Source organism: Mesoplodon bidens (genome assembly GCF_964165515.1).
Source record: "Mesoplodon bidens genome assembly, chromosome: 11".
In the NCBI taxonomy this organism is placed as follows: Eukaryota; Metazoa; Chordata; class Mammalia; order Artiodactyla; family Ziphiidae; genus Mesoplodon; species Mesoplodon bidens.
This window is the reverse complement of record NC_138167.1, coordinates 67,026,429-67,048,718: the sequence shown is the minus strand read 5'-3', so window position 1 is coordinate 67,048,718 and position 22,290 is coordinate 67,026,429. Positions and strand designations below refer to the sequence as shown.

At 55.9% G+C, this 22,290-nt stretch overlaps 1 protein-coding gene across 1 annotated transcript; it reads right to left on the bottom strand.

The window, feature by feature from the left end:
* Positions 1 to 10,055: 10,055 nt before the first annotated feature.
* On the bottom strand, positions 10,056 to 22,232 carry DNAL4 (dynein axonemal light chain 4). The gene is made up of 4 exons (XM_081248919.1): positions 22,148 to 22,232; positions 14,149 to 14,356; positions 12,440 to 12,523; positions 10,056 to 11,194 (listed from the first exon to the last, which is right to left on the bottom strand). The coding sequence occupies exons 2-4, from the start codon at positions 14,215 to 14,217 to the stop codon at positions 11,030 to 11,032; spliced, it is 318 nt and encodes a 105-aa protein (XP_081105045.1). The 5' UTR covers positions 14,218 to 14,356; positions 22,148 to 22,232; the 3' UTR covers positions 10,056 to 11,029.
* Between the last annotated feature and the right edge of the window lie 58 nt (positions 22,233 to 22,290).

The window sequence follows — 22,290 nt, the reverse complement described above, 5'->3', positions numbered from 1 at the left end:
CAGGTAAATCACAGATGCGTGAGTGGCTGTGGAGGAATGTCCCTGGGTTTTTTTTTTTTCTTTTTTGTGGAGGAGTGTGGAGCATGGCAAGAGTCCCTCCCCAGGATGACTGTAGGCTTGGGGTTCCCCTGCTTTGGACAGGACACTCCCAGCCACAGAATGAAGTACCAAGGGTCTGCCTTCTTGCTTTCTGGGAGGACTCCCTGGGGGCTGAGAGGGACTGGCCCAGCCTGTGTTTTTCTCTGGGGCCTGGGGTGACAGTATTTAAACCCAGATGCTCTGGCCTGGGTTGGCCATTGGAGCGGGGAGGGGCTCAGAACTGCCCCGCTTTAAGCAAACCCACTGAGCAGAAAATCCAAAGGGGCCTGAAAGGCAAATTTTAGAGCACTCCCTCAGTCTATGAAAGGATCTTTACTTTATAAAGAGCTTCCCAGTCAAATTCCATTAACTTGACCCCTTCCTTGGGCGGGCGGGGGTAGCACCGAAATGATCTCCCAGAGGAGGCGGCTCAGCATGGGGGGAGGTGCTCAGGCATTGGGGTTTGGGGGGGTCCCGCTGGAAGCCCTTGGAACAACCCTCTGGGAAAAGGGGCAGCAGAGTGTGGAGGTGGGGGTGGGGGAGGAGGGGTTGGTGACCTACCAAGGGAGTCACCGGGTCCCGGGTGTCTGCCCTGGGCCAGGGCCCGAGCACCGGTACCTCTGTTGTCGTGGCAGCCCTGCGAGGTGGGGCTGTCGAGCAGGCAAAGTTACAGGAGGGACGTGGGGCTTGGAGTGTGAAGTGGAGGCACCGGGGCCTGGCTGGACCACAACTTCAGTAACAGTGGGGACCTGCCAGCTCTTAGGTGGCTGTCTCAGTACCCACACAGGCAAGGCACACAGCAGGTGCTCAGTAAATGTTTGCCAGTGAAGAGTAGAAGGAAGTCAGGTCCGACTGATTCAAAGCCACCACGCCTTTTCCCACTTGGGCCCAATGAACCCGAGGAGGTGGCCTGTGGCCCCCTGGGCCTGGGAGGAGAGCAGGGTGTGGGCAGAGCCCGGCCGGCCTTCCCAGAGCCTCCTGCGGTCCCGGCCGGGGCAGTCAGGGACGAGCCATGTTATGCCCACATGTGTCCACGAGAGGTCGCCCCGCACCGCCAGCAGCAGTGAGACCAGCCTCCCAGAGGACCCCTAGTGGTGGAGGAAGGAACTCACCTTGGAGGAAGCAGGATGCTGCCCGAGCAGGGTTGGAGAATTGTACCATGGAAGCGTTGGCCAAAGGGCACTGCAAAAGCGGCACAGAGGAGGAAATGAGCCCAGAGGGGTGTGGCTTGTCCTGGGGACCCACAGGTAGTCCACGGCAGAGCCTAGAGCTCCCCTCCCAGGTCCTCATCTTCTGAATCTGAAGAGGGCCTGCTGCTGGGGCTGTTTTGTCTGGGTTTCCCTAGACTTCTGGACTGCAAGGTGGAGATGGGGTCGGGGAGGGCAGGGCTGGTGGATGGGGAGCATGGGGTGGGGCCACGGGGTGCACTTGGCTGTACCCAAGGCCACGACCCTCTTGGCAGCCCCTCTTCCCTCAGGATGGGCCCAGCTGGTCATGCTGGGGGTACAACTCAGCCCCCTTGATGTGGGAGCATCACCAGGTGAGGTAGGTGCCCCAGGGGGTCTGGATGGGCGGCTCTGTCAACTTGGCTTGGCCCTCACTGACCCTGGAACCCCACACCCAAGGGGCAGGGCTGGCGCTGGATGCCCAGGCAGCTGGGCCCTGCTGAGAAGCAGTGAGGCCAGGCCATGCTGGGCCTTGCGGGCTGGGTGAAGAGCTGGGTTTTATCCTGGGGCAGTGGGGAATCTATTGGGTGGGGGTTAAACCAGGGAGCCTCTAGTCACGATGGGTGAGTGAGATGTGGGTAAGGGAGCTAGGTTAGGAGGCCGTGGCCTCTCAGAGCCCAGCTCATCCTGACTAGCAGGGCAGGTGACTGGCCCACTGGCTGTCTCCTATCAGCCCTCCGAGCTGGGAGAAGAGGCCAGGAGACCTTTTCTGCTGGACCTCTGGCATCAGGATCCTTCACGAAGCCCTCCTTGGCTCCCTGCTGCCGGCTGGATGACAGGTGTAGGCCTCACCCAGCCTCGGTTCCAGCTCTGTCCACTCCCACCCACAGCGACTTTAGCTGCAATGCCCTGACCCCTCCTCACCTCCCTGGGGCCTGCAGAAACCCCTTCCAGGCCCAGCTCAAATATTTCCTCTGAGACGCCCTCCTGGCCAGTCTGGGCAGCAAGGCCTCTCCCTGGCACCCGCATCCTGTGGGAGCTCAGCGCTCACCGTGTTAGCAGGGTTCTCAGCCAAGGCCCAGGGTTTGAGCCACTGCTGAATGCAGGGACTGGCCCAGTGGCATGCACAGCATCCAGCGAGAGGGATTTAGGGAGAGAGGACAGAGGGAGTCTGGGACAGAGGGGCCCGGAGGCGAGGGAGAAACCAGCTGAGCCCCACCCTCGAGTCCCTGAATGTCCCTTCGGCACTCTCGCTGTTGGTCAGCGAACTTCTCCTTGGGTGACATGGAAGGGCTTGTCCTTCTCCCCCAGCGTGACACGGCTGTGTAGACAGGGTGGGCAGAGAGCTCACCCCGTTCGCCCTGGCCCTCCTGCAGGACTGTGGCTCCAGGCTCTGTTGGGCGGCCCCTCTCTGCACAGAGCCCTTGCCACCCTTGAAGTCCTACGGCTCCTGAAGCCCCCATGGCTTCGGGCTAAGTGCCTCCAGGGGCTCCCGAACTGGGGGGGGGGTCAGGCATGGGATGCCCTGGCTGTGACAAGGCCACCTAAAGGGGCCCAAGAGGAGGGGGAAGCCAAGTGTAGCAGCAGGGCCACCGAGATGAGTCCCAGGATCTGGAGGTGGTACCACGGCCGCTATGCAAACAGCTGGAAGGCCAGGGAGCTGGGTCGCCCAGGCAGCCTCAAAGGGGGCGCAGATACTGCAAGGATAGAGTGAGGTGGCATCTGCTGGCGTCAGCCATGGAGGGAGGGCCATCTCCTGGAGCGGTGCCCAGAGATGGAGTCCAGGGAGTGCCCAAGGCTCTGGGGATGCAGTGGAGGCGGGGCAAGGGAGGGAGCCCTAGCCAGGTAGGCTGGGGTGGGGTTAGGAGCACTGATAAGAGAAGGGGCCACAGGTCAAGGGCCAAGGGGAAGGCAGGGCTGGGCTCTGGGCTCCTCAGTAACAGAATGCTTACCCTGCCCCACTCCTGGCCCTGGACAAACCTCCAAAGATGCTGGTCCATCTCCAGGGTGGCACTGCCCCTCCCAGGTCCACAGGGGCTCTAAGCTGGGGGCGGGGGAAATGCAAGGACCACCCGGCCCAAGGAAGGACTGAGCGACCCCTCCCCACGCCTCCTCGAGGCCCTCCATCCAACCCTGTGTTCCCAACACTCAGTGGGTGCCTGCACACTGTTGCCTCCCCTGATTCAGCACCCTCTCCATCCCAGTGCAGGCCTCCCCTTGAACCTCCAGGCTGCCCGCTGGGTGGCAGCTAGACCCTGCCACACGGATGCTGCCACCTCCTTCATTGCCCCCACTTCCATCCTTACCGCAGCGAATAAGGCCCACGAAAGGCCTGGCCCCTGCCTGACTCTCCAGAGGCGTCTCTCAACTGTCCCCCGAGCCTGCTCATCTCCCCCGCCCCCGCCCCACCGAATGGCCTTGTTTTCTGAAAATGTCACACTCTCTGTCTTCAGGGCTTGTGTACACATCCCGAGTTCTGCCTCAATTCCTTCCCCTCGCATTGAACTCAGGTCCATTCAGTTCAATGTCCCTCCTCTGGTCTCGGCGCCCCTCCTGGGTGCACCCATGCCCCACGATGGCACTTTGCACATGGAGCTGTCCTGCCAGCTCCGTGTCTGCGTAACTGCAAGCTCCTCCAGGTCGGCAAGCTTGTCCCACTGTCCCGTGTCCCTGACCCCAGCAGAAGCAGCATAAAGAATGTGCTGAAAGGTTTTGCACATGATAAGGGCATTCACTTAACATTTATTGAGCACCAGCTGTGTACAAAGCCCTGTGCTAAGCCCTGTAGGGGGTTATATAATGCAAAGCCCCTCGGCTCCAGGCTCCCGAAAGAGCTCCAGACTAGACAGTGTTCAAGGGAGAGTTTCTGCGCCTGCCAGGGCAATCGGGGGCTTCCGCAGGGGACTCTGACTGGAACATGCGTCTGCTGAACACCCACCAGCTTATCTCTGCTCGGGCTGCACAGCATTCTCCAGGAAGCCTCTTTAGAGCTCGTCTGCCCTAGACTGTGTCCCCAACGGCAAGGGACCACAGTGGGTGCCTATTTCCTCTGCACAGGGCCTGGCACCTCCGGAGCTCATTAAATCATTGCTGAGTGATGGCCGGGAAGAGCACCAGGAGAGCAGGCAAAAGGCGGTCGTCACAGGCCAACCCGGGGTGCAGGGTCCGCGTTGAAGGCTCACCTGCCAATGACGACGCTCTGGCAGAGGCTGTAATAGCAGTGGCTCACCCCTAACCCCCTTTCAACTGCTGCTCCTATGCCTGATCCTCCCAGTGACCTCTAGGATACGAGGACAAGGACTTCATCCCTCTCTACCCATGAAGAGAATGGGGCTCAGGAAAAGGGACTCACTCAAGGCTACACAGCCAGCAAGTGGTGGAGCTGGTGTTGGATCTCAGGTCTGACCACAACCCGGATGCTCTTCTCACTGTTCCTTAGCAAGCTCTTCCAGCCTTGGGAACCCACTCGTGCTGCTTCTGAGTCTTCATCTTTTCTTACGAACCAGATCAAAGGGGAGTGACTTTCTGAGTCCCAAATAAACCTGAGGCCTCCTGCGAGGGGCCAGGAAATTTGGGCGAGGGCATCAGAAATCAAGGGACGCCCCTGACCCAGCTGTCACTGATGTGCCTGCCTCGTGTGCCCTGTTGCTCTGAGCTTCCCGGAGAAGACTTTTCCTCTCATTTATCACCCATCCATCCATCCATTCCTCCCTCCAACCATCTTTATTCTCTTGCTCACTAGTCACAATGCATCTTTTTTTTTTTTTCTTTTTTGCGGTACGCGGGCCTCTCACTGTCGTGGCCTCTCCCGTTGCGGAACACGGGCTCCGGACGCGCAGGCTCAGCGGCCATGGCTTACGGGCCCAGCTGCTCCGCGGCATGTGGGACCTTCCCAGACCGGGGCACGAACCCATGTCCCCTGCATCGGCAGGCGGACTCTCAACCACTGCACCACCAGGGGAGCCCCACAATGCATCTTTGATACATATCAGGCCCTGTGATAGAGAGATAAGCCATAGTCTCCACCATCAAGTCAATAAAACGTAGCAAGTGTCGATACCAGGACAGAAGATGAGGCATAGTGGGGACACAAAGGGACCCTCTAGATGGAGTGTCCAGGGACCACAAGGGGGGAAGAGTCCTAGAGGAGCTGGCACCACTCTTACCACATCTCTGAGGCTATTGGTATGTGGAGGAGAAACCTCTGCCCCAGGCCAGCCCCCATTTCTGGCACATCCCAAGTTCTCTATGAAGCCATTTCCCTACTGTTAGGGCAGGGGATCCTCAGGGAATTTACCCGGCTCACTTCAATGGGCCATTTTGAGGCTGGAAGGACAGACACAGCCTGCTATTGGGACTGTCTTTCCCGGCTCAAGGCGGAAGGTCTGGTCCCGGCTGTTTGGGATCCTTGGCCACTGGATGTGTGTGTGTGTGTGGTCACCCTGCCTCTCATGCTCTGACCCTGCAGGGCACCGGTGCCGACAGGGCCTTGGAGGCAATTACCTACCTGCCCTACTGAGCCCAACCTTCCAGACTCCCAAGTCTCCCAGTGGAAGTGGGGGCCCGAGGGCAGCAGATGGCTCCCCAGACTGGCCCTGACCCCAATCCCCAATCGGCACTTCTAACCTTAAAGCAATTCCACCTCCATGGCCACCATCTCCTTGGTGCCCTACAGGAACCCTGGGAAGGAGGCAGGGCAGAAGCTGGGAACCCTATTTTGCAGGTGAGAAAACTGAGATCTGAGAAGCAGAGTGGCTGGCCCAGCTGGCGGGCAGATTCCCGGAGAGGTTTAAGAGCTGGGCTCTGGTGTCCTGTAGGCCTACGGTGAATCCTGGCTGTGTGACCCGGAGCTTGACCTCTCTGGGATACCTCATCTGTAAACGGGGGATACTGAGCGTATCTCCTCACGGGGGGATGTACGACTTAAATGAGATAGAGTTTGGAAAATGCTTAGTGCAGGGCCTGGAACACTTGGGGCACCCAATAGTTTGGCAATATTATGAATACTAATTCAGGTCTTCTGCCTCCTAAGCTTGCTCCCTTTCTACCCCACCCCACCCCCTCCCCACCCCATCTTTCTAAGGATTGAAGACAGCAGCTGGCAGTGGGAGGTGGTTGCTTTAAATATGAGATGAGGAGAACAAAAGGAAAATAGAACAGGGTGGTGGCTTATGGCTAAAATTGAACAATTCCCCCCCCAGACTTGGGGGAGGGTTCTGAAGGACACCCTCCGATGTTTCTGCTCCCTGTTCCCAAGGAGGTAAGCCTTGCTTCACAGCTCTGTCAGTCGTGCCGCGGGGAGGGGGAGACACTGGCCGGGGAGGCCACAAGCCAAGGGGACACCCCCTGCCTGCCCATAGGCTCTGTTCTCCAGAGGAGCAGGAAGTAGGCTAAGCGGGATCCTGGAGCGTCTCTGCATCACTTCCAAGACAACATTAAATATCCACCAGAAGATTTCTCCACAGGCCCACCGCGAGCTTCAGAGGCGGCCCGTCCCCTTGGCAGCGTGCATGCCGCCTTGGATGCCACGGGCCCCATTACCAAGTCCTTGCTCTTCATCTCCTCCCACTGACTGCCTCGGTGCCCCTGGCCCCCTCCCACTCCCCACCCTCCCCTGCTGGTGAGGCCTGCGGTTCTGGCGTCTGTGCGGGCCCCAGTGGGGTGACTGGCGTTTCATTCTCCCTGGCCGGCGGGCACTGCTCTCCCAGGCAGAGGGCCGGGGCCTGTGACCCGGCCTCCAGACGTGTCCAGAGAAGGCTGCGATCTTCCCTACGCCGACTCTGTCTGGGCCCAGCAGAGGGGACTGAGGTGTCGGTGGGCGAGTCACCGCTGCCCACACACAGACGGCTCCGGAGGGGCTGGGGCTGGTGGTGGCTGCCACCATTAAGTGAATGCCAGGGGCTGCGGCAGGCCGAGCAGAGGGGAGGTGGAGGCCTGCTGCCAGCGGAAGGAAGCTGCTGGGAGCCCGACGGACGGAGGCGCGGACTGGCCATGGGGACCCCAGCTCTCCACTGGGTGGGAGGTAAACAGCAGGCCTACGAACACAGCTTGTGCCCTGACGAGCAGGGCCGCTGAGGCCGGCAGGCCGGGGTCTAGGTCCTGGCTGAAGTCGCTTCCTAACTGGACCTGGGCAAGATACCTCGCCCACCCAGCCTCAGTGTTTTCATTTGTAAATGGGGACAGTGATCACCACCTCGGAGGTCTGTTGAGGATATAGGACATCGAGGTCATAAGGGAGGGAGCCCAGTGCCTGCCAAGTGGGGGAAGCTCAACAGCTGGAAGCTTCCTTGTCCTCAACCCCAGAAACCCCTCACCGGGCTTCCCAGGTGGCGCAGTGGTTGAGAGTCCGCCTGCCAATGCAGGGGATACGGGTTCGGGCCCCGGTCTGGGAAGATCCCACATGCCGCGGAGTGGCTGAGCCTGCGCGTCCGGAGCCTGTGCTCCGCAACGGGAGAGGCCACAACAGCGAGAGGCCCACGCACCGCAAAAAAAAAAAAAAGAAGAAACCCCTCACCTTCAGCCCATTCCTCCTCCCTCTGCCCTCTTGGGAGCTGCACCCCCAAGTCCTCCACTGCCCTCCACATCCATCTCACCAGCTTCCGCAGGCCCCCGTAGTTCTGCACATGCCACTGCCCCCTCACCCGAGGGTGCCTTCCCCAGGCGTTCCCCCGTCTCATCCCTCCCCTGGAAATGCCATGGCCTAGTTCAACGCCACCTCCTCTGTGACACCTCCCCCAGTTCCCTGGGCAGTGAAAGCTGCTCCCTTCCCGGAACCCCACATTCCCCTGAACCCCACCCTCCCTCCCCACTAGCAGATTACTTAAATGCATCCTGCTTTTCTGCTCCTGGGTCTGCCTCCCTCAATGGACTGCCAGCCCCTCACTGCCAAGGCCAGTGTGTTCCGATGCGTTCCGCATTGTCATGACCCTCTCCTGTTGCAGCCCCTGTCAGCAAATGCTTGTTGAATCACTGGCCATGAGCAGGGAGGGGCCTGTGAGGAAGGTCAGGGTGATCACGGCTGGCACGGGTCTCAGGGAGCAGAGGGAAGGAAAGCCACTGAGGTCAAGAGAAGAAGTGTCTGGGAAACACAGCTGCGACAGCCCCGGGTCACCTGGCCCAATCTCGACAGCGGGCACACCGCCCTCTCCACACCGGCACTCAGTACAGTGCCGGCTTGTAAAATCTTGCTGAATTTCCACCCCGTCCTGGGGGCAGCTGGGTGTCAGCACCCCATCTCCAGCTGGGAAGAGAGCAGCATGCCCAAGCACGCCGAGTGTGCCCCGCAGGGGTACCACCTGCTCCAGGTACAGGCCTGAGACTCCCAGCAACCTCAGGAGCTGGTTCCTTTTATCCCCATTTTATAGACAAAGCAACTGAGGCACAGAGAGGTTAGGAATAGCAGGGCTGGGCCTGAGCCGGGTCTGTGGACCTCAGAGCCCACACTCCCCACTGCCACCCCACCGCCTGGGATGCAGGCTGAGCCTGTCTTACTTTTTGGCACCCACGTGTGGCAGATTAAAGGAGAGAACAGCCGCAAAGCTGGCAGTTACTAAACCATAGCTATTCCGGGCCTCTGCACCCCCTCTCTTTGTACTCCCATCTGCACGCCTCGCCAATCTCCCGGCAGCACCCGGCGTGGCACAGGGCTCGGGCCAGCGCAGGTCTGAGGTCAAGGAGCTGCCCCCTGCACCCCCCAAATCCCAGAGGGCCAGGACCCGCTCCACAGTTAGATCCAGATGGTCAGTCTTGGGGCAGTGACCCTGACTTCTCCTTCTTTTCTGCCCCATTGCACTGAGCTCAGGACCTCACCACGCGCAGCAGCAACTCAGCGAGCACGTGTGAGGTTCTCAGGTGGACCGACGGCACTCCTCTCCCTGCTCAGCCGCTCGGGTCTTTGAGCAGAGCTTAGCTGACTGACAGGATGCTGTCCAGCAAAGCTGCTGATGGATCCCATTACAACTGGACCCTCAGCTTCAGGAGGCTGTGACTGGGCCAGGGGCCAGGACTGCCAGGCCTGAATGTCCTAGGAGGCCCCGTGAGCGCAGGGACAGTGGGCTGGGGAGGAGGACAGGCTGTCCCAGCTCTGCCCAGACCCTGCATTTTGGGGTGTAAGACTCGGATTCCGGAGCCAGCCCCTGAGCTGAAGGGGCTTCTCGGGCCTGCAGTGCAGCCCCTCATCCTCAAGCCACTTCCGCCTCTGTGCGTTTATCCCCACCGTCCCTTGGCCTGGAGCATCTCCTCTCTGGGGAAAATCCCACTCTCCCTTCAAGAATTGGCTTTCAGGGCTCATCCCCCTCGGAGGCTCCCCATCACTCTCTGGGCTGGGCATGGAGCCCTCCTTCCACCCCACCACGTCCTGTCCTCTCTTTTATTACACCACTTTTCACAGCCAGTTGAAACAACTGGGTTCAAGTGTTCTTCTGCGATAGACTGTGAGCTCACTGAGGGCAGGGTCTGTGGCTTCTCCGTCTTTGTGTCCCCACTCCCGGGGCCTGGCTCTCAATGCTGCTGAATAAACATCTTTGAACTGAACTACATTATGTGAGACCGAAAACGTCTTTATAGTGGCTCAGTCTGGCCACCAAGGGTGTCTCAGTCAGTGTCCACGGGGCCCCATCCAACTGCGCTCCGTCCGCACCCGTGACGGAACGGGGAGGGGGCAGGGCCCGGGCGCGTGGGGTTGTGCCTGGGCACAGGGTTTCCGGCAGCCTTGCGGTCCGGCCAGAAGCTTCTCTGGGTTCCTGGGACCCAGCACAGCCTGAGGATACTGAGCCTGCCTTCCCCCCAACCTCAAGAGACTGTAGATCAAGGTCAGTTTTTGGTTATTTTAATTGTAAAAACCAAGACATTCATATAAATAAGACCGCTGTGTAAAATAGGATTCACCCTTCTACTAAAACCCTTCTCCCCACACTCAAAAAGAATATAGAAAACCCAGCAGAGATAAGAAGTACAAATCAGCATGTGGTCCCTGATGAGAAGTAAGTGGCAGGCCAGGTTTCCCTGCTGAAACAGGCCTCACGGCGAGGGCACTCCTGGCCCAGGCGTCTCACCGGAGGTCAGTGACACTTCGAGAAACTGCGCGGTCACAGTTCCCACACCCTCAGCCACTGGTTACCAACTGCATGGGTGAGGCAAGGTAACAGGTTCACGCAGCCTGGCGGCTGGGGAGCGGGGAGGGGACGGAGGGGGACAGGCTGCTTGGTCCTTACGTCAAAGCCCGGGGCTGTGGAGTTGTCGGCCCGACGAGACGCAGTGGCTTGTTCAGCCGGGGGTCAGGCTGGGAAAGGGGCTTCTGGGGTGGGGTGGGGGTCACCACTTCTCCGGAGGACAAGGAGAGAAGCGCCAGTGACCCCCGAGGACAGACTCCCTCTCGAGGCCATCTGCATATGGCCCGTAAAGACGAGGACATCGGACACCTGCCTGCAGTGCTGCGGGTGGGAGCGAGGGGCTCCCGGGCTGTGAGGGCTGAGCAGCCACCCGGAGAGGTGGGGCTGGCACGTCCCTGTGAGAGAAATTCCACCTCCCCCGCTCCTCCTACCCTGTCACATCTCCCCACCCCTCCCGTGCCGCCCCTCACACCCTGGGACTCAGGTGAGATGGCTGCGAGCCTGGGGACAGAGATGTCAGCAAATTCACACACTGGGCGTGGCTCAGGAAACAGGACAACAGAAAAGAGCCCGGCTTTCCTCTGGAAAGTCAGGACCTGCCTGGGGCTGCTCCCCACCCCAGGGGAACAGCAGGAGAAGGCCTGGGGGGGACAGGGGCAGGGGTGGGGGGCAGCGTCAGGAGCACTTCCAGACACACACAGCCAGGGTCCCCCCGAAGTACAGGTAGAGGAGGTTCTTCACCTCATGTGTGATCTCAAAGCCGAAGCCTTCGCCGATCACCACGTGCCAGGAGGAGCCGAACTTCTTGTCCATGGTCTCTTTGATCATCTTGGCGGCGCTCTGGAACCAAGAGGACGCTCATCAGGGAGGGAGGTTTCGGGGAGAGGGTGGGCGTGAGTCAGCGCCACTCCGGAACGCAGAAGTCTTGGCAAGGGAAAGGCCTGTGGCCTGATATTGCTGTTCTGCTTACGGAACCTTCGGACAGGGCTTCCGCGCGGGGACCCTCCTGCCAGGGGCTGTCGTTACACAGGGACAGGGAACCAGACACCACCTCATCAGTCAGAAGACACTGGCGAGGCGGTAGAGCGAGCCTCGGGCCTGACACAGGGCCCCGGGCTGGAGCTCTGGCTCTGCCCTTAGTGCCCGCGTCCAGTGCCAGGGCCACAAGGCTGTTCTCAGCACTCAGTGAACAAGCCCCCGGAGAGCACGCCGCAGACCGCATGGACTACAATCGTCACCACAAGGTGTCAGGCCGACCCTCAGGGAACAGAAAGGCTTTTCCCCGATGGGTCTGCTGAGCTCTGGGACAGAAGCTGGCCTGGCTCCCTTGGCTGCGGCAGCAGCTCCCTCCTTCCTGTGCTCACTCTTTCGAGAAGAGGTCTGCGGGTGGGGCGGAGGCCCGGCCTTTGCGGGGTGAGCCCCGTGCTCAGGCACCTGCCGGGCACTGGCAGCGCCCTCACCCCTGGCCATAGACTAGGCCACTGGGTGATAAGAAATGGCCTGTGCAAGGTTCAAGAGCTAGGAGGGGCTGGAGAAGGGACGTGCACTTGGGCCTCCCTGGCCCAAAGCCTGGGTTCTCACTAGCCAGGGCCGGCCTCACCCGAGCTGCCATGACACTGACTTCTTTCTTGCTCACGACCAGATTGATGAATGACATCCCTGCGTCGATGCTGACCTGTCGTTATCGCCAGCACCTAGAACGGTGCCTGGCAAAGGGATGTGTTTAACATCTTTCTTGCATGGATGAATGGATACATGAAGGAATGCCTGGGCGGGCCTCTGTTCTCCACTGGGATGGAGCCAAGGGGAAAGGTACCCTATTCAGCAGCCCCCCTGAGACTGGGAACATGGGCAGGGGCGTCACGGAAAGCCCTCTGGCTCTTCTCCCTCTAGGGTTGGGCGTGAGCATCGGATCGGTACTGGAGACAGCACGGGTCTCTCCCCTCACCGGCCTTCCCCATGGTACGAATGCTTCCAAGGAAGGCTCTAGCCTGGTCCCAGCAGGACCCTCTGGAGCTGGCTGTGGGGTCTGGGGCCACAGGGGTCACCAAAGACATGAGGGGCCGCCTGCACCGATGGCAATACCTCGTTGTTGTTGTTGAATTTCTCACAGGCCGTGACACACAGCTCCATGGTCTCCACTCGCATCTCCTCTGGCATGTCCGAGTGCTGGAGACAAGGCAGGGGACAAACAGAGAGCACCTCAGCCTGTGACCTGCCGTCTGGGCTGGCCTCTGTCCCAAGCGTAAGGCACGGACACTGGGGAGCTGCCCCGGCACAGCCCCGGGCAGAGCCCAGAGATGACCCATCTCCTGACGGAATCAAGCTAAGCCTCGCGGGCTCTTACGCCCCGGGCCCCTGTGCAACCAACGTGTTACAGCGACAGACACGGGATGAAGGCTGGCCCGGGCAGGAGCCTGCCGGCCACGGGCACGGTTTACCAGTAGCCTCAGAGCACAGGTGACTCGCCCAGAAGCCTGAAGAGATGGTGTGGCCCCTCTGAGGGCTCCTGCTTTTCTTCCTGCCCCTCTGGGTGCTCCTTCTTGGGCCACTTTGCTGGATGTCTCTCCTCCTCTGGGCTTTGTCTCCACCCTCGCCTCTTCTCCAGCTATCTGCTCTCTAGGGACTCCACCCTGCTCCGTGGATTTACACATCTTCTATGCAGGGAGGGTTCCCGCATGTTCATCCTTAGCTTTAACTTCTTTTTTGGGCTCCGGATTCCTGTGTCCAACTGCCTACTTGACAACCTCAGATGTCTGAAAGATAACTCTTGATTTTTCCCACAAACCTATTCCTCCGTCTTCCCTCTCTTGGTAATCGACACAGTTTTCCCTCCCAGGCTCAGGACAAAATAAACCCTAGCAGTCACCCTTGGCCTGCTTTCCCTTGTACCCAGCATGCAATGCGCCAGTGAATTCTATTGCTCTAGCTTCAAGATCTGCCCAGAATCCTACCATGTCTTGCCACCTCTACTCTGTGACCTGGACCCGGCCACCCACATCTCTCTGGGCCTCTGCAATAGCATCCTGACTGGTCTCCCCACTTCCACCCTGGTTCCCTAAAATCCATTCTCCTTCCAACAGCTGGAGTGATCTTTTAGAAATGCTAACTGTAAAACGGATCCCAGCACTCCCACTCTGCTTAGAGCTCTTTACTGTTCCCCTCTGAACTCAGGATAGAATCCACATTTCTCACCATGGCCCCCAGGTCTCTGAGGCCTGGCCCTGCTGTCACGCTGGCACTCGTGTCCTGCCACCCCCTCAGCGCCCTGTTCCAGCCACACTGGCCTTCTTTCTGTTCCTCCCAAAGGCTGAGCTTACTCAGGCTTTCTGTGCCTGCTGCCTGCCCTGCTTGGGGAAAGTTCTCCCCCCGACTTTCACAAGGCTTGCTCCCTAATTGTATTCAGGTGTCTGATCAGAGGAGCCTTTCTAGAAGCCATCCTCTATTCTCCAGCCCCTTATACCTGCTTTATTCTTCTTCATAGCACTCATTACCTGAAATCATGTTCTTTAAACCTTTCTTTCATGTGGGCCAGGCCTTTGTCTTGTTCACTCCTACATCCACAGTGCCTAGAACAGTGCCCGATATATAGTAGGTGGCCTAAATGAATAATTGTCGAGTGAATTAATGAATGAAAGGATGAATCACTGCTGACCCCTCGGTCTCTAGATCTGGCCAACAGAGCCCTTCTTAACTTCCTCCCACTGCTATTCTGCAGGGGACAAGCTCCCCCTGCCTCTCTCTAAGGCTCTGTGGGGCCTGCTGGCTACCTGCCTCCCTCCTCCAGGGCTTACCCTGACCAGAGGAAAGGTCTGCAGTCGTTTATAATCAGCCTCATCTTTCTTCCCTTCTGTTTCTCCCATGATCCTTCCTCTGTGACCAGGAGGAGAGAGTGGGGCTTTCAGGAGGTGCTGGGACTGGTAATTAAGACACACCCAGGAGATTCAGGAAGCAGGCCCAGCCAGCTTGGTGGGAGCAGAAAATGTCTTTTTCCAAGAGGTGCTGTAGGAAACAGGAAAAACCAGGAGAAATGAGTTGGCTTAAAAACCATACATTGCAAATTAGAAATGTCTCAGTAACAATCTGACACCTCCCCATCTCAACTCCTCTGCATCCTTTTCCAAATGGCCAGCAAGTCTGCAGACGGGAGGATGAGTCAACACGAGATGCTGGGACCCAGTTAAGAACACGTTGGTACGATGCTGCAAGCCCACACTGTCATTATCAAGACAAATACTGACTGCGGGCCAGGCTGAGGGTGGAGCCTTGAGCTCACAATTAAGGAATGTAGCCTCTCTGCATGCCCACTATGTACACGGTCCTTGCTCCCCAGCAGACGTGGTTAGGAAGTGAGATGTCAGGTCACGTTCAACAGTCCTGGGTTTATGGGCAAACACGTGCCTCCTTCTGCAGGTCCCTGCTCTGTGGGAGGAAGGGGACCAGCAATGCTCTGTGCCCTCCCTAGAACGCCTGGCAGCCCAGCTCTTCTCATCCACTCCCTCAGGCCACCTGTCTGGCTGGCCCAGGAGCTGGGAGGCTTAGGCATTAGTACTGGTCCTACTGCTCACTAGCTGCGTGGCCTTGGACCTCAGATTCTTCATCAGTAACACAAAGGTAGTCCAATCTATCTCATGGGGCTGTTATGAGAATCAAATGAGACAATGTACGCCAGGCACATGGTAGGCATTCAGTAAATTGTCCTTCCCTCCCTCTGGCTCCTGGGGGAATCACACAAGGATATAACTGAAAAGTTATAAAGCCTAATACACATGTATAGATTTTTGTTTTTCTTTCCAAATCTAGTTATGGAAAAACAGATGGGGCTTTTTCTAAAGAGATGGGCCTGGATCCTAAAGGACTGGAAGCAGTGCTGGAAATTCTGGTATTTCTCTTTATCCTATAATTCAAAGAACTTTTAATCTCAGAAGTACTACTAATACAAACAAATACAAACTGCCATGTCGTTAAGTCCTTTGTAACCATCCTTATTGGACCAAATACAGCCAAATAATGGTATTCCAGCACTTCTCACATTTCCAAATAAATCTGCTTTCAGTGCACGGCCACCGAACCCTGAAGATGCCTAGTGCAGTAACTAATGGGCAGGTAATGACGGGTGACATCTCTTGGCTTTCCTGTGGGCCAGACACTGTTCTAAGTGCTCCACGTGTGCTTACTCAGCCCCATGCCACCAACGACCCCACGAGTTAGGGCCTGCATGAATGGAGGGTCACTCAGCTACTGAGGGGCAAAGCTGGGGTTTGATCTGGGCACGGTCACCCCAACCCCTCTTCACAAGGCCTCTGCACGGCAACGACACATAGTGGGCGCCCGCACGCCTGACCTCTAGGGCGTGACCCCTAGCACGGCTCCTGTGAGCCCAGCAGTGAGAGGAACGTTTGATCTTCTCTTTCGGTGTCTACTGTTCCAGTGCGAACTTGACCCTTGTTTGGCCAAGTCTTGAGCTTTCCGTGCACTTTTTCTGGGCTGTGCTCTCGATCTTATCCCACTCTCTGATGCTGCAGAAGTCCTCAGCGCCACTCCATGTGGTCGGCCCCCTCGAGCGAGGCTGGAAGCCTGGCACCGACCCCACGCCCCACAGCATAGGTAGGTTCTGATTTCCCAGCGGACAGACAGCCCCTCTTACCTCATCGTTATGGGCATTTGTACCACTCAGATATTAGCAGTTTCTGTTTGTCTCTATATATAAGCCTTCAGATTACCAAGTACAATCTCATTGTACTCTCTGCTGAAGTTTCTTATTTCACAAAAGCCAGTGAATCATTTTGTCCTTTCTCGTTAATGTCAGGGTCCCATTGCGCCCTGTCCCCCTAGCTGTCTTCGGTAAAGGCCACTTTATTGCCTCCTCTTCCACATCACCAAGGGGTGACAGAAGGTGCAGGGCCACACTGATGATAAAAGAATAAGGGCTTTAAGCTTCCATTGCCTCCTGAGGTTTTCAAGTGGGAACAACTTACAGTGCTGAAGCAGCTGCTTAGGCCCCTTCCACCTGAATATTTCAACTCAATCCAATTTATCCTCTGGGCTAAAAAGCGCTAGTGTGGAGGGGAGCTGGGAGGCAATTGTGCATACGTGTGCCCTCGGGGAGGTCAGGGTCTGTGACCGCTGCTTGGACTCTGCTTCAACACATGGAATCCTGATGAAACAAGACTTCAGAAGTATTACCAAAGCCCATTCTTCAGGAACAAAGTGGAAAAGCCACTGGGACAGTTTTTTTTAGGGGGGACATCACCTTGTAGAGAAGAGAAAGGACAGGATCACGAGGCGGAATATTAAGGCTGGAATACTAGCTCTATAACTGAAATCAATTCTGCCCTCTTCCTTGCTTTGCAGCCTTGGGCAAGTAATTTAACCTCCTGAGTCTTGGTTTCCTCAGCGAAATGGGATAATCCCACCTTCTCATTCTCAGAGAGCTGCCGAGAGCACCAAGTAGATGCACGTGAACGTTTTTTTTTTTTTTTGCGGTAAGCGGGCCTCTCACTGTTGTGGCCTCTCCCGTTGCGGAGCACAGGCTCCGGACGCACAGGATCAGCGGCCATGGCTCACGGGCCCAGCCGCTCTGTGGCATGTGGGATCTTCCCGGACCGGGGCACGATCCCGCGTCCCCTGCATCGGCAGGTGGACCCTCAGCCACTGCGCCACTAGGGAAGCCCCACGTGAGCGTTTTGAAATTGCAGAGCTCTCCGCGCTCAGCGTCACACTGCTCTTACAGCCACCATGTTATCAGCCAGCACTTTGTCAATATAATTCCACCACATTTATTCAGTATCACGATTGCAAATACTTTTCCTACCCACTGCACGTACTCCTGGGGAATCCAAAAGGAATGAGACTCACAGAATGAAAAGGAACAGTTATAGATGATGTGTTTCCAAACCCAGAGAGGTAGGAGAATTTTTTATGATTCTGTATCATTACAGTACAGCTATAGTCATTCAGCCACGATTTTAAAACCCTGCTGATAGAATGCTACCGAAAATAGCAGAACTAGAGGTTTTAATAACCTTATAAATCTTCCATGCAAATGAGTGTGTGCCTGGCAGGATCAGGCCAGGAAGAAGTTGCGTTGGGTCTAAAAGAGAGCCCTTTAATAATGTAAGTGTGCCTCTGGCCAGGGCACTTGAATCTCCTGGGTACCAGAGCTTGACCGTCCTGGGGCCTGTCCTGGCACACAGAGCCAGAGGCAGCCTTGCTCCCTCTCTGCCCTTTATTCTCCTCCTTACCCAAGGGCCCCTCTGAAGCTTTACACAGCCTCGCCCATGTCTGATGCGAGGCTTCTCCTAGGAAACAGGAGGCAGAGGCGGGGCTCTCCATCTCATCCTCTTGTCAAAGCCTGTGCCCCTTGTTCTTCTGTGGCAATGACCTCAGTCCCTATTTATTATTTTGCTTTTGAAGTGTTTGGGAAGAATCCTTAAGAGGGTTAGGGGATGTGGGAAGGAGGAAGGAAAAGTGAATGAATTCTGGGAAATAAGGCCCAAAGTGTCAGTCAGCACCCCGACCCCCCACCCCAAGCCACTCAGCGCCTGGAACACGCTTGGCTCGTGGACCACGGCTCGCCACCCCTTACCACCTTCCGGCATCCGAGAGGTGGGAGACACGCTTGGAGCACGGCATCGTGCTCCACAGGCAGGTCTGACTTCACACCTCGGTCTGTCTCGGATAAGCGTTTACATCTCTAGGCCTTGGTTTTCTCATCTGGAAACTGGGCCTAAGAATACACTCTGCCTCACAGTAAATGTCAGCTCTTGCTACTGGTGTGGAAGGAAGGGGAAGTGCAATGCCCTTCTTCATATTCCGGCCAACTAAACAGCTAAATGCTAGGCCAAACAAACCAACACTCACCGAGATCCCCCCCTCCCAGTGCTGTTAGTACTGAAGCAGGAAGGAGTCACAAGGAAATTTGGTAAACACAGTTGGGCCGGGGGCTGTGGTGTGGTGACACTGCGCTTTCACACTGACTGCCTCACTTCATCCCATAACAACCTGTGGGGGCGGCACCCGCTCCCAGTTCTCAGACAAGACACTGGGGCTCAGAGAGGTTTGGGGGCTGGCCTGTGGGCACACAGCCAGCAATGACAGAGCCAGGATCGGAGCCCATGTCTATTCTTCTGACGCTACCTTCTGTGCTTGCTTTCCTGTCACAAGCAAGTAGGAAACAAGACAGTAACACAAATAATGTCAAGCCTCGGCAGCCACTGGTCCAGCCCCCTGTCCAGGCAGGCCTCCTACTTCCAGCCGTAACGGGGCTACACACACACTCGGCACCTTGGTTATCCTCCTGCCTTTCCCTGACACGTCTGCCCTCTGATTTCTGGCAAACAGAGGGCAAAGCTCGTAAGGTGAGGAGAAAGGAACCTAAGGACTTGAGAGCATTCGTCTAAGATGTCAGTGGTGAAGTCAGGAAACAACACGGAAGATCTGGATTTCACAATCAGTTTAAAATGCATCTGGGAGGGAGACGCAAGAGGGAAGAGATATGGGAACGTATGTATATGTATAACTGATTCACTTTGTTATAAAGCAGAAACTAACACACCATTGTAAAGCAATTATACTCCAATAAAGATGTAAATAAATAAATAAATAAATAAATAATTTTTAAAAATGCATCTGGGACTCCCCTGGTGGTGCACTGGTTAAGAATCTGCCTGCTAATGCAGGAAACACGGGTTCGATCCCTGGTCCGGGAAGGTCCCACATGCTGCGGAGCGACTAAGCCTGCCTGCCACAACTACTTAAGTCCGTGCGCCTAGAACCTGTGCTCCGCAACAAGAGAAGCCACCGCAATGAGAAGCCCGTGCACCGCCAGAAAGAGTAGCCCCCGCTCGCCGCAACTAGAGAAAGTCTGTGCAGCAACAAAGATCCAACGTAGCCAAAAATAAATAAATAAATAAATGAATAAATTTATTTTAAAAAATGCATCATCTACTATAAAAGAAAGTTTTAAGAGTAAGAAAGAGACGATCGCAGGATAAAGAACAGTCCTGCTCAAGAAAAGTTACCTTTCATGCACACAAAGGCTTTTTTTTTTTTCACATCACCCTTATTTTTTCTCATTTCACTGAGGTCCAGTGAAAACATCTGATGTGTCTTAAACCAGGGGGAGGGAAGGAAAGAAAGAGGGAGAGAGGGAGAGAGAAAGATGAGGAGGTAGAGACCAAGACATTTTCTTTATGTATAAGATGATGCAATAAACAACACTGACTCATGTGGTACACCCTCATGGACATACCCAAATCCAAACATTTTTGTCAGGATACAAAGTACAACAAAAAGCCATAACTATCACAGACATCAGCTCCACAGGAGAACAGATGCTTACTACAGACAGCGGATTACACAGTCTCCCACCCCCCACTTTCCCACCTACCTCCTCCTTTCCCACTCAAGAGAACAGATTTGCTTGAACGTAAGGGACTAAGAATGACGTTATCACAGAAATGAGTTGGAGTTTGCCCTGATTTACTTTTTTAAAAAAATCAGTCACAATCGCTAACTATTGGTGACATCTCACAACCAGTCACGACTCAGCAGTGCATCGTGAGTCCAGACAATCACCTGGGGCTGAAGGACTTGCTCTGTTCTCTGACAAGTCCAATGTCTGACACATGGCAGAAGCCCAACAAATATCTAAACTGTAATTAAATTATATTTCATTTGCCCCCTGGGAAGGGAGAGGACTTATCAAATCCATTCAATAACATTTGTCAAGCACTGACCTTGAGCAAGACAACAGGATGGGTGTTCATTTACTCCCCCTAAGAACTCTGTCAGATGGGCACTATTATCCCTACTTCTCTGATGAACACTCAGGCTGAGAAAAGCAAAGTGACTTTCCACCCGGCTAATAAACAGAGGAGCTAGGATTCAATCAGCTATATATGACTTCAGGATTAAGCTTTTTCAACTACTCTGCTATAAACAAGAGACAGTCTCTGCTTTCAAGGAGCATACAATCCAATATGACAGACAAACACACATACACAAGGAATTAACTATGGTTCATGGCAGAAAGCAGTAAGTGCCACAAGCCGGGTGCAAAGGTAGAGGAAATAGGAGAATTCTGGAGGGGGCAGAGGACAGCAAGAAAAGCTTGGTGGTAGGGGCAGCATTTGAGTCAGACCTTAAAAGGTGAGTGGGAATCCTGATGGGTGGGCGAGGTGAGCAAGACCTTCCAGGCAGAGAGATGAACAAACACAGTGATGTCAAAGCAGAAAGCTCGAAGCGTTTTCTGGGAAAGTCCAACAGTTCAATTTGGCCTGAGGACAGAACTTGGCAAGGGAGAAAAGAGAAAGTAGGCTGGGAAAAAAGACTGGGGTCAGGTTGTGGATATATAGCAGGGCCCTAAGACCCAGGCTTAAGAAGTATGGATATTTTTAGTGGAGAAAGAGAAGCCCTTTGGAAGTGTCTTGGGGGCTGGTGACATGGTCATGTTTTGGGGCAATTATCCTGGTGGGCTGGGTTAACGGGAGGGGAGACTGGAGGTAGGAACACCAGTTAGGAAGCTACAGCCATGGCCCGGGTGACAGGCATTAAAAACTTGAACCAGGACGGTGGCTTTAGGCATAGAGAGAATGTGAGACCCTTGCAGAGGCACAATCAAAGACCCGACACTGCCTAAGTGGGATGGGCGTGGCAGAGTGACGGAGGATGCCCCAGGAGGATGGTGATGCCACTGAGACAGGGTACGTCAGGTAGAACAGATGGATAGATAAAGATGCGGGCTGGTCTGATTTTTGAACTCCTGAGTTTAAGCTGTTGGTGAGATACACAAATGGAGGTGTCTCATCAGGAGCAGGGAATCATGGAATCATGGATTATCAGGGGCAGGAGGGAAGCCATCAAGCCCAAGCATCACATCAATATATCAATCTCTACTCCAACCCCCACTCCCAAAGTCTCCCTAACCATGGAAGCCCAGGAGAAAGATCAGAGCTAGAGATGTGGATTTGTAGGAGAAACGGAGAAATGACAGCTGACCATAAGGGAGCTGGTGACACTTCTCAGACGGGGAAAATGTGCGGAAATAAGAGACAGAGGAAGGAAGTTCATATTATCCTCAGAATCCCCAAAGGAGATGTGCTGCAGTATCCTAATTCTATATATACTCAGACTGGACTCCAGAGATTAGGTAACTTGCTAGGGTCCTGTAATTGGGAATCCAAATTAGGTTTGCCAAGTCCTTTTCACTACACCCGAAACTTCCCAAAAGGACCACATGGTCAGGGAAGCCTACAGTTGGGTCAAAGAATCACATCCTAGAACGTCAGCGTCAAAGAGACCTTAGAGATCATTCAACCTAACTTCCCGTTTACAAATAGGGAAACTGAGGCCAAAAAGGGAAATGACCAGCCTCGAGTCCCAGCACGTCGTCAACTGCCCAAGTGAAGCGGTCTGGGTGGAGGCGATGGCGACCACCGGCCCACCCGCGGGAGGAGGGGGTTACCCTGCGAAAGACAGGGGATCAAGGCGCGAGGAGGAGTTGGGTTAGGGAGGATGAGGGATCGTGAAGCTGGAGAGGACCTCGGGAGGGTAGGGAGGAGCGGCCTGCAGGGTCGCGACGGCGAAACTGTCTCGACAGAGCTCGCAGGTCCCCGAAGTGGTGGTGGAGGGAAATGGGGGTTGGGAGGACCTGGAACTGGGGACCAACAGGCAGGAGGCTGAGGTGGGGCCTCCGCGGTGGGCGAGGCCCCGCCCGCCCCGCAATGCCTCCCGGCCCCACTTCGGGCCGGCCCTCCCCGCCCGGCTGCCCACCGCTCCCCCAGGGCTCACCTGCTCCCGCGGGGGCCAGAGCCAGGGCCTCAGCGAGCGCACCCCCCTACCAGCGTTGTCAAGGAGGGAAACAAGAGTGTCTTAGCAACAGCAAGGAAGTCTTGCCCCCTCACCGGACGTTGACGGAAATTTTACTTCTTACT